Here is a 14054-nt window from a genome sequence, read left to right on the forward strand (position 1 = left end):
GGGGATTGAACCCAGGGATTCTTTATCACAAAGTCTATACCCCCAGCACTTTATTTATTTTGGTACTGGGAATTGAATCCAAAGGTGCTTTACCTCTGAGCTATATTCCTAGTGCTTTTTATTTTTATTTTTTAAATATTTTTTAGTTGTCAGTGGATCTTTTATTTATTTATATGGGGTGGTGAGTATTGAACCCAGGGCCTCACACATGCCAGGCAGGTGCCACAACTCCAGCCCTCCTTTTTTTTTTTTATGTTATTTTTATCTTGAGACAGGGTCTCACTAAGTTGCTAGAGTCTTGCTGAATTGCTGAGGCTGACCTTGAAGTTGTGCTCCTTCTGTCTCATCCTTTGGAGACACTGGCATTATAGGCATGTGCCACCATGCCCAGCTATTTTAAAATTTTATATGGTACTGGGGATTGAACCCAAGGGTACTCTGTCCCAACCCTTTTTAAAGTTTTTTATTTTATTTTTTGAGACAGGGCTTCAAGTTGTAGAGTTGTAGAGGCTGGCTTCAAAGTTGCAATCCATCTGCCTCAGTCTCCCAAATTACAGGCATGCTCCACTAACCTGGCCCTTTTTATTTTATTTTGTGACAAGGTTTTGCTAAATTGCCCAGGCAGGGCTTGAACTTGTGATCTTCTTGTCTTAGCCTCTGAGTCACTTGGATTACAAGTGTGCTTCACCAGCAGCTTTTTAATCTTTAAATGGGGACGATGACAACACTTATCATGGGTTGTGAGTAGTAAAATGTCAGATGCTGAGAAAAGTGCCTTACATATAGGAAGAATAGTATAATTGTGGGTTGGTATTGGTATTAGCAGAGAGCAGGACTAGTAACCCTGTTTTGCGTTTTTGAGTCACAGAAGTGAGTAGGGGAAAAGTAATGAGATAGGGAAGCCATGTGGCAGAGCAGATTCTGTTGTAGCCATGACTTTCTCCCAGGCATTTTCCTTTCCTTCTAATCTCACTTAAGTCACCAGGACAAACCAGAAGTAGTGAATTGGGGTGTTGGGGTTGTCAAATTAGAATTCTGATATAATGACTAGCACACTACTGCTCATTGTTAAGCCCTAGATTAAGCACCAGAACTATACAAATCTCTCTCTCTCTCTCTCTCTCTCTTTTTTGGGTGCTGGGGATAGAACCCAGGGCCTTGTGCTTACAAGGCAAGCACTCTACCAACTGAGCTATCTCCCCAGCCTCTCTCTCTCTCTCTCTCTTGAAAAAAAAAAAAAAAAAAAAAAAAAAAATATATATATATATATATATATATATATTTTGCTAATTGAACCCAGGGATGCTCTACGACAAAGCTGCTTAGCTTTTTTAAATTTTTTTTTTACAATTTTGAGACAGGGTTTCACAAAGTTGTTGAGGCTATCCTTGAATTTGCAATCCTCTTGCCTTAGCCTCCAGAGTCACTGGGATTATAGGCATGTGCCACTGGGCCCAGACAGAAATATACACATTTTTTTTTTCTGGCTTAAGCATTCAGAATATAAAATGATCTCAGAAATGTATAGTTGATGAGCTTTTTCTTTTATCTTTCTCTTTTTTCTTCCTTATTTATTTTTTATTTATCTTTTGGATAAGAGGGAGATTGATTCCCAACATACTCTACTGCAGAGCTGCATTCCTAGCCTGTTTTTATTTCTTATTTTGAGACAGGGTCTTGCTAAGTTGCTGAGGCTGGCTGTGAACTTGCCAACCTCCTGAGTGGTTGTGATAACAGGCATGTGCCATTGCATCTAGCTGTAAACTTTTTTACAACAGCTCCACAAACACCCATTTACATAAAATATAATACAAAGGATCCTTTGAGTATTAGCTGTATCCCAGGTAAAACAACAAGCAAATTACCTATGTAAATAGTTCTTATCAGTCCCTGAGAATCAGTACTTTTGTAGTTTAGAGAGAAATCAGTGACAATTTGGAGTAGCTCTCAGTTCAGTTTTCTGTTTCAGACATACATTTCCCATGAAGGAGGGGGCAGATTTTGAAAACATTTCTTTAGCACCTAGTAATACTGGCATTCAGTTCATTCGTGTGTTAAAAAACGTTCTCGTGATGATATCCTTCAGTGGAAAGCACAAAGATGTAGAAGAGATGTAGAGAATGTGGGCTATTTATTTTTTGGTACTAGGGATTGAACCCAGGGGCACTCAACCACTGAGCCGCATCCACAGCCCTTTTTATTTTTTATTTTGAAACAGGGTTTCTTTAAGTTGCTTCGAATCTCACTAAGTTGCTAAAGCTGGCTTTGAACTTGTGATCCTCTTGCCTCAGCTTCCAGAGTCATTAGGATCACAGGTGTTTGCCCCCATGCCCAGCCATTTTATTGTTCCTTCTCTATTGAGCAGAACTGATGTGACTGTTTCTGCCCTATTAGGAGCTATTGTCCCTGGCAAAGCGGAAGCGCAGTGACTCTGAGGAGAAGGAGCCGCCTGTGAGTCAGCCTGCAGCATCGTCAGACTCAGAGACATCTGACAGTGATGATGAGGTGGGTGTCAAGGGGCTAGGCCTCTGGGACCAGTGGATATTTGATAGGGTCTCTGAGTTGGTGAATCCTGGTGGCCTTGTTTCCTTATTTTAAGACCTAATAACCTCATGACTATATTAATTAGCTTGAATTAGCCAAGCCACAAGGTAAACATTTACCAGAAAAAGAAAGAAAAACAAGGGCTTAATAGCCTAAGATCTATGAAAACTTTTTAGGGAAAGAAAATTGTGTAAGGTAAACTCCGAATTGTCATATTCATTATATTGCTAGTGGCCTAGTGGGTACCTCTGTGAGACATTCTTGGTCATTTGTTCATTTCTTTCTAGCTTTATTGCAAAATAATGACCAAAACAAATTGTCATCTTTTCTCCTTTCTGTTCTTTTGGGGGGGGATTATCTTTTAAATCCTACTTTCATGTTAGAAAAGAAATTCTTTTAAGAATGCCATATTTTAGTGAGAAATACTTCAGTGAGACATAAAAATTTCTTTGGTAAGATTGATGTGATATCTCTCAGAGTGATGATGTTAACTTTAAAAAACAAATATCTAGCTGTTCCTTGTCTGAACCAATATGACTTTCCCAAATTGCCCACCAGTAAAGAAAGACCCTTAAAGATCCAGAATCTGAATGGAAGGTGCAGTGAGAAGAAAGATGTTGAAACACTCCAGACATGTTCCTCATTTGATTTAAAGTACTTTTTCCCTCTTAGTCATTTCCTAGAGAGAGTTATACCAGTTCTGTTTATCTTTTAACAGACCATCTTTTTATCTTTATCTTTTTATTTGGTACTACAGATTGAACCCAGAGCCTCACACATACTGGGTAAATGCTCAGTCTCTAAGGTATATTCCCACCTCTTCTTAAAATTTTATTTTGAAATAGGGTCTCAGTAAATTGCCCAGGCTGGCCTAAAACTTGTGAGCCTTCTGGGATTACAGGTATGGACCACCAAGGCAGGCTAGAAAAATACTTTTTTTTTTTTTTTTTGTACTGGTATTAAACCCAGGGGCTCTCAATCACTGAGCAACATCCCCAGCCCTTTTTATTTTTTTGAGATAGGGTCTTGCTAAGTTGTTAAGACTGACCTGAAACTTGTGCTCTTCTTGCTTTAGCCTTCTGAGTTGCTGGAATTGCAGGTGTGTGCCTAGGAAAATATTTTTTTAAAAACTTTTATTTATTTATTTATTTTCATTAATTTTTTTACAGTGATAAATATGCTTTTAAAAATTCTTTTTATACATGTATATAGGGTAATGATGTCTGTCTCACAATCTACCGTCCTTTCCCTCCCCACCCACCCCACCCCTCCCCTCACTCCCCGCTACTTCCCCTCTGTACAATCCAAAGTTCCTTCATTCTTCCCTGCCCACCCCCCATTACAAATCAGCATCCGCTTTTCAGAGAAAACATTTGGCCTTTGTTTTTTGGGGATTGGCTTATTTCACATAGCATGAAACGCTTCAGTTCCATCCATTTACCTGCAAATGCCATAATTTCATTCTTCTTTAAGACTGAGTAATATTCCTTTGTGTATATATACCACATTTCTAGGAAAATATTTTTAACAGTAAAAGTATGTTTATTTAATGTCATGAAATTTAATTAACAGCTGAACAGTATTTACCAGTACCTTGAATTGCAGATTGGGAATGTTTGCATTCTGATTGACTATAGTGATATTCTCTTAGTCTTAAAGAATTTGCTAAAATTACTTTCTATAGTAAGGAGTAGGGAATGTTTATTCTTTTGCTTATTTTCAGTGGAGGACCTATAATTCCCTTCAAATTAATAAAATAACTTATTAGAAAAGCAGTAGGGTCTATGATGTAATTTGCTTTTGGTTTGGCTATTTTCTTTTTTTAAATGCACAGAGAATACAGGAAAATCTTGAAATAATTTCAACTGTTCTTGCATCTACTTCTAATTTTCACATTCAGTAGTCAACTGCTGTGGCTCTTCCTTCCTTTTCTGTATTCTGTTAAGTTTTAATCTTTGCTATGTCTATAATACCCTGTATTGTATTTGTGGTCTTTACAGTTCCTTAACGTGAGTAGTAGAACTATACTTGGAACTCTCATTCTCCAAATTCCTATTGTTGGGTCAGAGTCCTGAGTATATAGTTATTGCCCGATTCCTTTTCTGTCTTTTCAGATAGATCCTTACTCTGTTCAAACTGAGCTCAATCATTCCTCCTGCTTCAGCCTCTGAAGTAGCTGGGACTAGAGGCATGTGTCACCAATATTGGCTTTCCCTTTATCTTTCTTTTTTTCTGTTGGTAACAGGGATTGAACCCAGGGGCAATCAACCACTAAGCCACATCCCCAGTTCTTTTTTATATTTTATTTGGAGACAGGGTCTTGCTGAGTTGCTTAGGGCCTCATTTAGTTACTGAGGCTGACTTTGAACTTGTGAACCTCCTGCCTGATCCTCCTGAGGTGCTGGGATTATAGGTGTGCACCACTACATCTGGCCCCTTCATCTTTTTATTTATTTTTATCGTACTGGGGTTTGAACTGAGGGGTGAAGCTTTTTACAACTGAGCTAGACTCCCAGCCCTTTTATTTATTTATTCATTCTTTTTTTTTTTTTTTTTTGCAATACTAGGGATTGAACCTAGGGCTTCATATTTGCTAGGCAAGTTCTATATCCCCAGCCTGGACTTATGTTCCTCCTTCCTCAACTACCAGAGTAGCTGGGATCACAAGCTTGTGCCACTGTGCCCAGCTCCCTTCATGCTTTTTAATTGTTTCTGTTAAAAGAGTAGTGTGTGTATGTGTGTCACCTCCACATTAGAGGAGCCCAAAATTTGTTTTAGAGTAGAGCTGTTGTCCCTAAAAATCAGTTTAGAGTTTCTTTTGTTGCTTCCAGCAACTTGTCAGTAAGTCTTCACCTTAGATTACTTCTTAGTTGTTGATGTATTTAAAGGAGGAAAAAAGCTAACAGGTTGGCTACACCTGCCCATCAGGGAATGAAAATGTAAGTGACTTAGCCCCTAAAGGTTCTTAGCTCTTCTGCTGCCTCCAGGCCCACAGGTTTGTTGTAGTTCTACTCTGCTCCACCCCAAGAATAGCAGCCTCTGTATTAAAGGCCATTCTAAAGATCATCTCTCTCTGGCTCTGGCTACTACTAGCTTATTAGCACAGAGCATTTCAGAGTTAGAACAAATATTTCATTGTTTTGGATAGTTAAAGAAAATAATTTAACTGCTTGGGAGGCTGAGGCAGGAGAGTCAAGAGTTTGAGTCTACCCTGAGCAACTTAGAGAGACCTTCTCAAAAATAATAAGAAGGGCTGGGGATGTAGCTCACTGGTAGAGCACTTGCCTAGCATGTACAAGGCTGTGGGTTTAATCCCAAGAACCTCAAAAAAAAAAAAAAAGGGCCAGGGATGTGGCTTAGCGGTAGACTGCTTGCCTGGTATGCATGAGGCCCTGATTTTAATCCTCAGCACCAGAAGAAAGAGAAAAAAAAAAAAACGGAGGAGAAAGAAGAAGGAAAGAAAGAAAAAGGAAAATAAAACCTTTTTTTTTAAAGAAAAATCCTACTGATCCTACACTAGAACTCAGTGGTATTACCATGAACTCAAATTATGGCTGCTATAGGCTTTTTAGGATGGTGGGGGACTTCTGAGAGATCTTTAGGATATAAAATTTGAGGTATCAGCTCTTGCCTTTTTTCCTCTTTCATAATGAATATTCAGACATCTGTCTGTGGGGGAAAAATACATACTGAAGTTAGTGTACTGTGTTGTCTCATTCTGCTTTGGTTTTTAATCTTTATTACCTGTAAATTATTTTAGAAATTTGGTTGTTAAAGTGACCATCCTCAGTCAGATGGAGCCTGCTTGTGCCAGAAGCTATTCTGGAGTTTTTTAAAGTATGCCATCTTTAGTTTTTACATTAGTGAGCTGTGTCTATAGATATAAAGAATTGTGTTGGCCGCCTCAGATTTGCTAGGACAGAAAATTGGCCAAGAACAACTAGTCAAAAAGTTAATGGGGCTGGGATTGTAGCTCAGTGGTAGAGTGCTTGCCTTGCATGTGTAAGGCACTGGATTCAATCCTCAGCACCACATAAAAAATAAATAAATACATAAAATAAAGGCATTGTGTCTATCTACAACTAAAAATAAAAATAATAAAGTTAATGGGGGTGCTGGGGTTGTGGCTTAGTGGTAGAGTGCTTACCTAGCATGTGTGAGGCCCTGAGTTCCATCCTCAGCATAAAGTTATTGTGTCCATCTACAACTAAAACAAAATATTTTAAAAAGAAGTTAATGGGTTAGTGTGTTACATGGAGAAATTTTAGAACAAGATAACAGCAAGCTAACTGATGGGAGGAGGTAAAAACAGAAGCTATGAAAATTTCCTATATAGAAAAAAGTGTGTACTGCAATAGTCATTAAGTCCAGTTAATGAGAGAATAAGTAGATGTTTCATGTATAGGGTCTTTGCAGAATTGGGCAAAACCCCCAAAGTTTAGTGACAGAGAATATGCTTGTGTATTATTTTTGGTAAATCAGTTATTCTTAGTGATTCTTGAGGTATATTTAAAAGTAAGCAAGATTCTTTTTGTAATAATAGAGTCTATGTGAACCAAGCCTGGGAAAATGTGAAGTACACACCTCTTGCGGAAGGTTATAAAGAGGAGCTGGAGCATATAGAAATAGATAGCTGCCAGCTAGATAAGAAGGAAACCTAAATTTCCCCTTGTTATGAGTAAACAGCACTTTGGATTAAAAAAAAAAAAAAAAAAACAAAAAACCAAAAAACAAAAACTAACAATAAAAAAACTTTTTTTGTTGTTGAGAATGGAATATAACTATATTAGTCAAAGTAAAGAAACTGTTATCTAATACCCTCTATGTAAGGTATTTTAAAAGCTTCATATTTAGTCTTGTTTTTAATATTTTTGAAAAATAAAAGGATTTGGCCCAGCCTTATAGTTCATCACTTGTCACACCTGTTTGTTCTTCCCTAGAACATCTCCCAGCCTTCGCTGTTTGTACCTCTACTTGCCTCTTCGAAGACTGGATTTCTTCTTGCTATTCCTGTATTTCATTTTTTTCTACTTTCTTTCTTTCTGAAGCTTCTTCCTTCTCTTTCTCATCTCTCATCTGGTCTTTCAGGCTCTCCCAGTTTGATTTACTTTTGCAGCTATTCACACTCTGTAATCTCTTGCTGACTCAAGTGTATTTATTAATAGGAAAAGATTAATAGAACACTCTGAGAAAGATACAACTTTTACTTGTAAATTTATTTAGAAAAAACTTTTCCAGGAAGTTGACTTGATATCAAAGAGCGTGATACATAAGAGATAATACATACTTAACCACGTGCTTGCATTCAAGATCTTTACTCTTCAGCCAGGTGCAGTGGCACACATGTAATCCCAGCAACTCGGCTGACTGAGGCAGGAGATTGCCAAGTTCCAGGTCAGCCTGAGCAATTTAACAAGACCTTGTCTCAAAATAAAAATAAAAATAGAGTGGCCCTTGGTTTGATCCCAAGTACAAAAGAAAAGAAAAAAGACCTTCACTGCTTTGCTGATGTTTTCCTGTTTGTACATTGGTTTAGTAAACTTTTCATATTATATATACCTCTAGAACAAGATTTTCCACATAGATGAATTCCAATACTAAAACTAAACTCTTGAAAGTTTAAAATATGAGATGCTATATTTGAAATTTTTTTTTTATTTTATGTAGTAGCTTTTCTGGTTGAAATTTAAAACAACTATGAATGGCAGTTTTATTTTTTGTTGTTTGTACTGGGGATTGAACCCAGGTGTATTTTACCACTGAGTCACATCCCCCGCCCTTTTTACTTTTTATTTTGAGACAAGGCCTCACTAAGTTGCTGAGGTTGGCCTCGAACTTGGAATCTTCCTGTCTCAGCCTCCTGAGCTGCTGGGATTACAGGTGTGCGCCACCATACCGGGCCGAATGGCAGTTCTTGTACTGGGAAAGAATGCCTTCCAAAATATCAAGCTGTGTGGTACTGCTTTTTATAGCTTTTCTTTCTCCAGTACTGTAGGTAAGAAGTGCTCATCTCCTGGTAACCTACTTCCGGCTTCCTGCATGTGATCTGCTCTGGGGTCAGGAAAACAAGAGGACCTGGTAGAATTTAGATTGGAATGTATTGCTTCAGTACTTGAACTTAGTGATAGCTATTTGAATTGCTCATAAGCCTTATTTTATACAGTACTTTTAGGCTTTTGGTGAGGTAGAAACTGTACAGTAGCATATTTATCTAGACACAGTTAAAATCTCAACCAAAGAATTTGAAATAATGAAGTGATTTTCATGGACCATTTGCTCAAATTTGTTTACAACAAATTCTGACACATTCTCAAGGGGAATATAATATTAATTATATTTTACATTTCTTCGTTATCTTTTCAGGTTTTTTTTTTTTGTTTGTTTGTTTTTTGGTTGTTGGTGGTTTTGTTTTTTTTTTTTTTTTGGTTGTTGTTTTTTTTTTTTTTTTTTTTTTTTTGGTCCTGGGGATTTAACCCAGGGCACTCTACCACTGCACCACATCTCCAACCCTTTTTAAATTTTTTTTATTTTTTTTTATTTTTAAATTTGAGTCAGGGTCTCTTTAAGCTGCTTAGGCCCTTGCTAAGTTACTGAGGATGGCCTTGAAATTGTGATCCTCCTGCATCAGCCTCCTAAGTAGCTGGGTTTACAGGTGTGTGACACTGCACCTGGCTCATTTCACTTATAAATTCAATTCAGAGTAACTGGGTAGAAATTATTTCTACTCTTCTAAAACATAGGAATATGGATATTCCTCACCCCTTAGAGATAAATCTTGAAGTATTTGATTTTCTGCTTCCAGGATGCTCATTGTACTCAGGATCTCAATGCCACCCAAGTCCAAAGGCAACCACTTTGTTTTGTTTTTATTCTTTTTAGATATACATGATATTTGAGTGCACTTTGACAAATTATGCATACATGGATTTTAACTTATTCTAGTTAGGATCACGTTTTTATGTTTGTAATAATGTGGAGTTTCACTGGTGGTGTATTTCATATATGAACACAGGAAAGTTATGTCCAATTCATTCTTTCTTATTCCCATCCCCTAACCCCAAAGGCAACACTTTTATCCCATGTTCCATCCCGTTTTATCTGAGTACCAGGAAAGACAGCAACTTCTAAGAATAGGGACTACTTTGTAATATCCCCATACACTCAGGGTGACACAGAGTTTTGTAGCACATACCTTCCTGTATCATTAGATAATTACTGTCCATTAGAATATCTGTTATATTAAAGAGGGTCAAACAGCTAATCTGTTTGTTTATTAGATAACAAAACATCTTCCAGGTTCTATTTTATGTTTTCCTTACTTCTTATTTACATAATACTTGTCTGGTGTTGTGTGAAGCTTGCATACATTTATGCTTAGGAAAGCAGAATGTCAATGTGTCTAATACCCTTTCCCAGGTGGGTTTGTTTGTTTTGGTACCGGGGATTGAAATCAGGGGCACTTGACCACTGAGCCACACCCTCAGCCCTATTTTGTATTTTATTTAGAGATCATCTCATTGAGTTGCTTAGTGCCTTGCCATTGCTGAGGCTGGCTTTGAACTGGAAATCCTCCTGCCTCAGCTTCTGGAGCTGCTGGGATTACAGGCATGTGCCACCATACCTTGCCCCAGTGTTTTTTGAACAACTCTTTAGGGGATGCTCTGGCCTCTGTCCTGGAATTCAGATGCAGACCAGTGTGGCACTCTGTTCTCATTCTCACTTTTTAAAAAATTTGTTAATTTTCTTTTTAGTTGTCAGTGGACCTTTATTTGAATTATTTATATGTGATGCTGAGAATCTAACCCAGGGCCTCATGCATGCTAGGCAAGTGCTCCACCACTGAACTACGACCCCAGCATTCTCACCTTTTAAGGTTACAACAGAGTTGCCTATTGGTACAGCCCACAAATTTTAAAATGCTCTGTCATTTTCTCTGCTCCCTCCTAGTTGGAGAGAGCACATGAGCATTCTTTTAATTCTGTTTTTTACTCTTTAGATTCCATTTACTACCATACTCTGGCAATGAAAGAAATCATATTCCCACTGTCTTAGAGTCATGAGAATAAGACTTTTGCAAGACTCTGTGCTCTTAGAAGAAGAGGTATTGGGCAAGTATTTAAAATTTGTGATTAGACCAAAAACAATTCAGGAATTTCTGGTTTACAAAATGTAAAATATTACAACCGTGATTTATTCTCCAAGTAGGAAAAAAAACTAAGGATAATTATTGGGACCCATTCGAGTCTCTTTCTTGGAATTATATAAGAATAATAGGGCTGGGGAGATAGCTCAGTCGGTAGAGTGCTTGCCTTGCAAACACAAAGCCCTGGGTTCGATCCCCAGCACCGCAAAAAAAAAAAAAAATAATAATAATAATAATAAGACTCACCTCTATATTGCAAGCAATTATTTGTCTTGGGGTGGTAAAAATACAGATTTTAAAAAGTTTTCTTTGTTGTTGTTGTTGTTTTCCTTTTGCAGTGCTAGGCATAGAACCTAAGTCCTTGCACATGGTAGGCAAGCACTCTACCAGACTCCATCCCCAGCCTCAGAAATTGAAAAAAAAAAAAATTATTATTATTTTAAAATGGGTTTTGCTGTGTTGCCTAGGCTATCTTCAAACTCCTGAGCTCAAATGATCCTCCTGCCCTAGTCTCCAGAGTAGTTGGGGCTATAGAAGTGTGCTGCCACACCTGAAAAAAAAATTCTATTTTTAAAAGTAAAGTCATCTGCAGTACAATTCCCCTGAAACATTGCCACAGATTGAGGTCTTGATTGTCTGCATTTGGCTTGATTCACCTCCCTCCTAACCCCAAGTCAGCTTCATGTGAGGTAAGACAGCTTTGTCATCTTACTTTCAAAAATTGCTGTAAGGAAAAAAAAAAAAAAAAAAAAATACTCTTCTCACATTCAGGATTAGCCAGGAAAGCTCCTTTTAAATGACAGCATTTTTTTTTCTTCTATTTTTAACCCTTGCTTTTTCTCCCTCCCCTGCAAGGGATAAACATTGTACACTACAAATGAGTGACAGTTGCTAAGATCAGGCTGTGGCATATTACAGCAGACAGAGGGTAGAAGGATAAGGAAGCCAGGTGGCTTCCTAGCACCTCCTAAATTGGATTTACTTGTGTAACTTCACATTTATGTCGTTTTTGCTCTCATAAACACTTTTTTTTTTTACCCCCTAGGGACTCCACAGAGTTTGGCTATATTGCATATGAGAAACCCAAACCTGTAGACAAAAATAGACCTAGCCACTCTGACACACATGTGACCCTGATAGCTCAACCTTTTGCTCTCAACCTCTTCATATTCCTATTGGGTAGAAGTTCCATACTCTGTTTGGAAAAGGTGGGTCATGGCCATTTTTATAACCAAGAAACAAATACTGAGTATTATGTGTATGATTGTGCTATTTCTTGTAAAAAGAACCAGTGTCAAAGATATCTTATATATTATTAATTCTAGTAATATCTGTATTATGAGCATAACAATTAAAATAACTAAATTAAAATTAGAATCAATAGATTAAAATAACACCCTTTTCACAATATTTTAACAGACTGTGGGGTTTTTTACTTGTGTGTTTTGATACAAGTAATTGAATCCAGGGGCACTTTACTTCTATATTCTTATTCTTATTTATTTATTTATTGGGGGGGGGTAACCAGGAATTTAAACCCAGAGGTGCTTTACCACTGAACCACATCCCCACCCATCCCTTTTTATTTTTTATTTTGAGACAGGGTCTCCACTAAGTTGCTTGGAGCCTCACTAAACTTGTAATCCTCTTGCCTTAACCTCCTGAGTTGCTAGGATTACAGACCTGTGCGCTGCATTCAGCCCCCAGGACTTTTAAATTTTTATTTTGTGACAGGGTCTCTCTAAGTTGTCCAGGCTTGAACTTGCAATGCTGCCTCAGCCTCCAGAGTCATTGGTATTACAGGCATGTGCCATGACACTTGGCCAGACTGTGGTTCTTAAGAATAGCTCCTATGCCTACCTCTCCCCACTCCAAGAAAAAGTTCAAAATAAATTTACTTCTGATCTTGGCTATTATGAAATGGGAGGTTAATTTATCATCCTATTATAATAGGAGGAAAGACTGTGCTTTTTTAAAATATTAAAGTATTTTTCACCAAAAATTATTGTAAATAAATAAGTCAAAATATCAAAGAAGTACTGGGCATGGCGGTGCACATATATAATCCCAGCTACTAGGGAGGCTGATGTAGGAGGAGCCCAAGTGTAAGACCTGTCTCAAAATAAAAAAATTAGGGCCTGGAATTGTAGTTCAATGGTAGAGCACTTGCCTAGCACATGTGAGGTGCTGAGTTGGATCCTCAGCACCACAAAAATATATATAAACAAAGTTATTGTGTCCATCTACAAGTAAAAATATATTTTAAAATAAATAAAATAAAAAATTAAAGACTGAGAAAGGATGTAGCTCAGTGGTAAAGCATCCCTGGGTTCAATCCCTAGTACCAAAAATAAAAAAATAAATAACATATCAAAGGAGATACGGTTTAATAGTAACTAAATAGTGTTTGTGAAAGTTTTAAATGATTATACAGACTTTCAACCTTTTAATTAAAATGCTTGATCAAGATGGTTGTTTTGGTCCAGGAGTGGTTAACTGTAGTTGTCTGCCTCTTACTTCAGTGATACAAATTGAAGGTTTCTTATGTGTAGAGGTTTCCTGTTTCTGACCCAGTTTAAACATTGTTATAGTGTAATATATCCAGATTTTTATTTTAATTTTTTGTAGTACTGAGAAGTGAACCCAGAGCCTAGCACATGCTAGGCAAGACCTCTACTAAGCTAAGGATGTACTAAGCTACATTCTTAGCCCTAGATTTTTAAGTAAGATACACACATGGGCTTGGGTTGTAGCTCAGTGCTATAGCCCTTGCCTCATATTGTGAGGCACTGGGTTCAATTCTCAGCACCACATATAAATAAATGAATAAAATAAAGGTTCATCAACAACTAAAATATTTTTTAAAAATAGCACATATATATTTAAAAAAAAAAAAAGATATACACACGTATGCTTAATGATCTACTTTATCTTCTGCCTTCTTGGAGTTATTGCTGGTACTGCTATCTATACCTAAAAGTGATTCGTATCCTTTCTCAGTGCATTGTGCAGTTTTCTCCTAGGCACAAGCTTTTTTCCCTGCCTTCCTGAGACCCACCTCAACACTAAACCATTCTCTATGTACTGAAGTCCTGATATACCAGCTCTTAGCAGTTCCTGCCATCTCTACCACAGAAAACATGAGAAGCCATTTTCTCTCACTTGGTTAAATTTGTTGACTTGTCATAAAGTTAGTATACTTATTTTTCTGTTGCAATAGAAAGTTAATTAATTAGATTTTATGTTTTATCTAAATTTTCTATTAGTAAGAAATTCCAAGCTAGTTGTTATAAAGTTTTAAACAAGCTTTTAAGGGTGTTCCTTTAAAAAAAAAAAAAAAAAAAGAAAGAAAAGAAATTTTAATATT

The 14054-nt window shown here is 37.2% G+C and overlaps 1 protein-coding gene across 2 annotated transcripts in view; it reads left to right on the forward strand.

The window, feature by feature from the left end:
• RTF1 (RTF1 homolog, Paf1/RNA polymerase II complex component) overlaps positions 1-14054 on the forward strand; it is a 63661-nt gene that overhangs the window by 14464 nt on the left and 35143 nt on the right. The window contains exons 2-3 of one of the 2 annotated variants that reach the window (XM_079128765.1): positions 2395-2505; positions 11733-11895. In XM_079128765.1, coding sequence (XP_078984891.1) covers positions 2498-2505; positions 11733-11895 — 171 coding nt within the window. In that variant the 5' untranslated portion in view covers positions 2395-2497. The remainder of the gene's footprint in view (positions 1-2394; positions 2506-11732; positions 11896-14054) is intronic. The other variant, XM_079128764.1, reaches the window with a different exon arrangement.

This window comes from Sciurus vulgaris (assembly GCF_902686455.1).
Source record: "Sciurus vulgaris genome assembly, chromosome: 2".
NCBI lineage: Eukaryota > Metazoa > Chordata > Mammalia > Rodentia > Sciuridae > Sciurus > Sciurus vulgaris.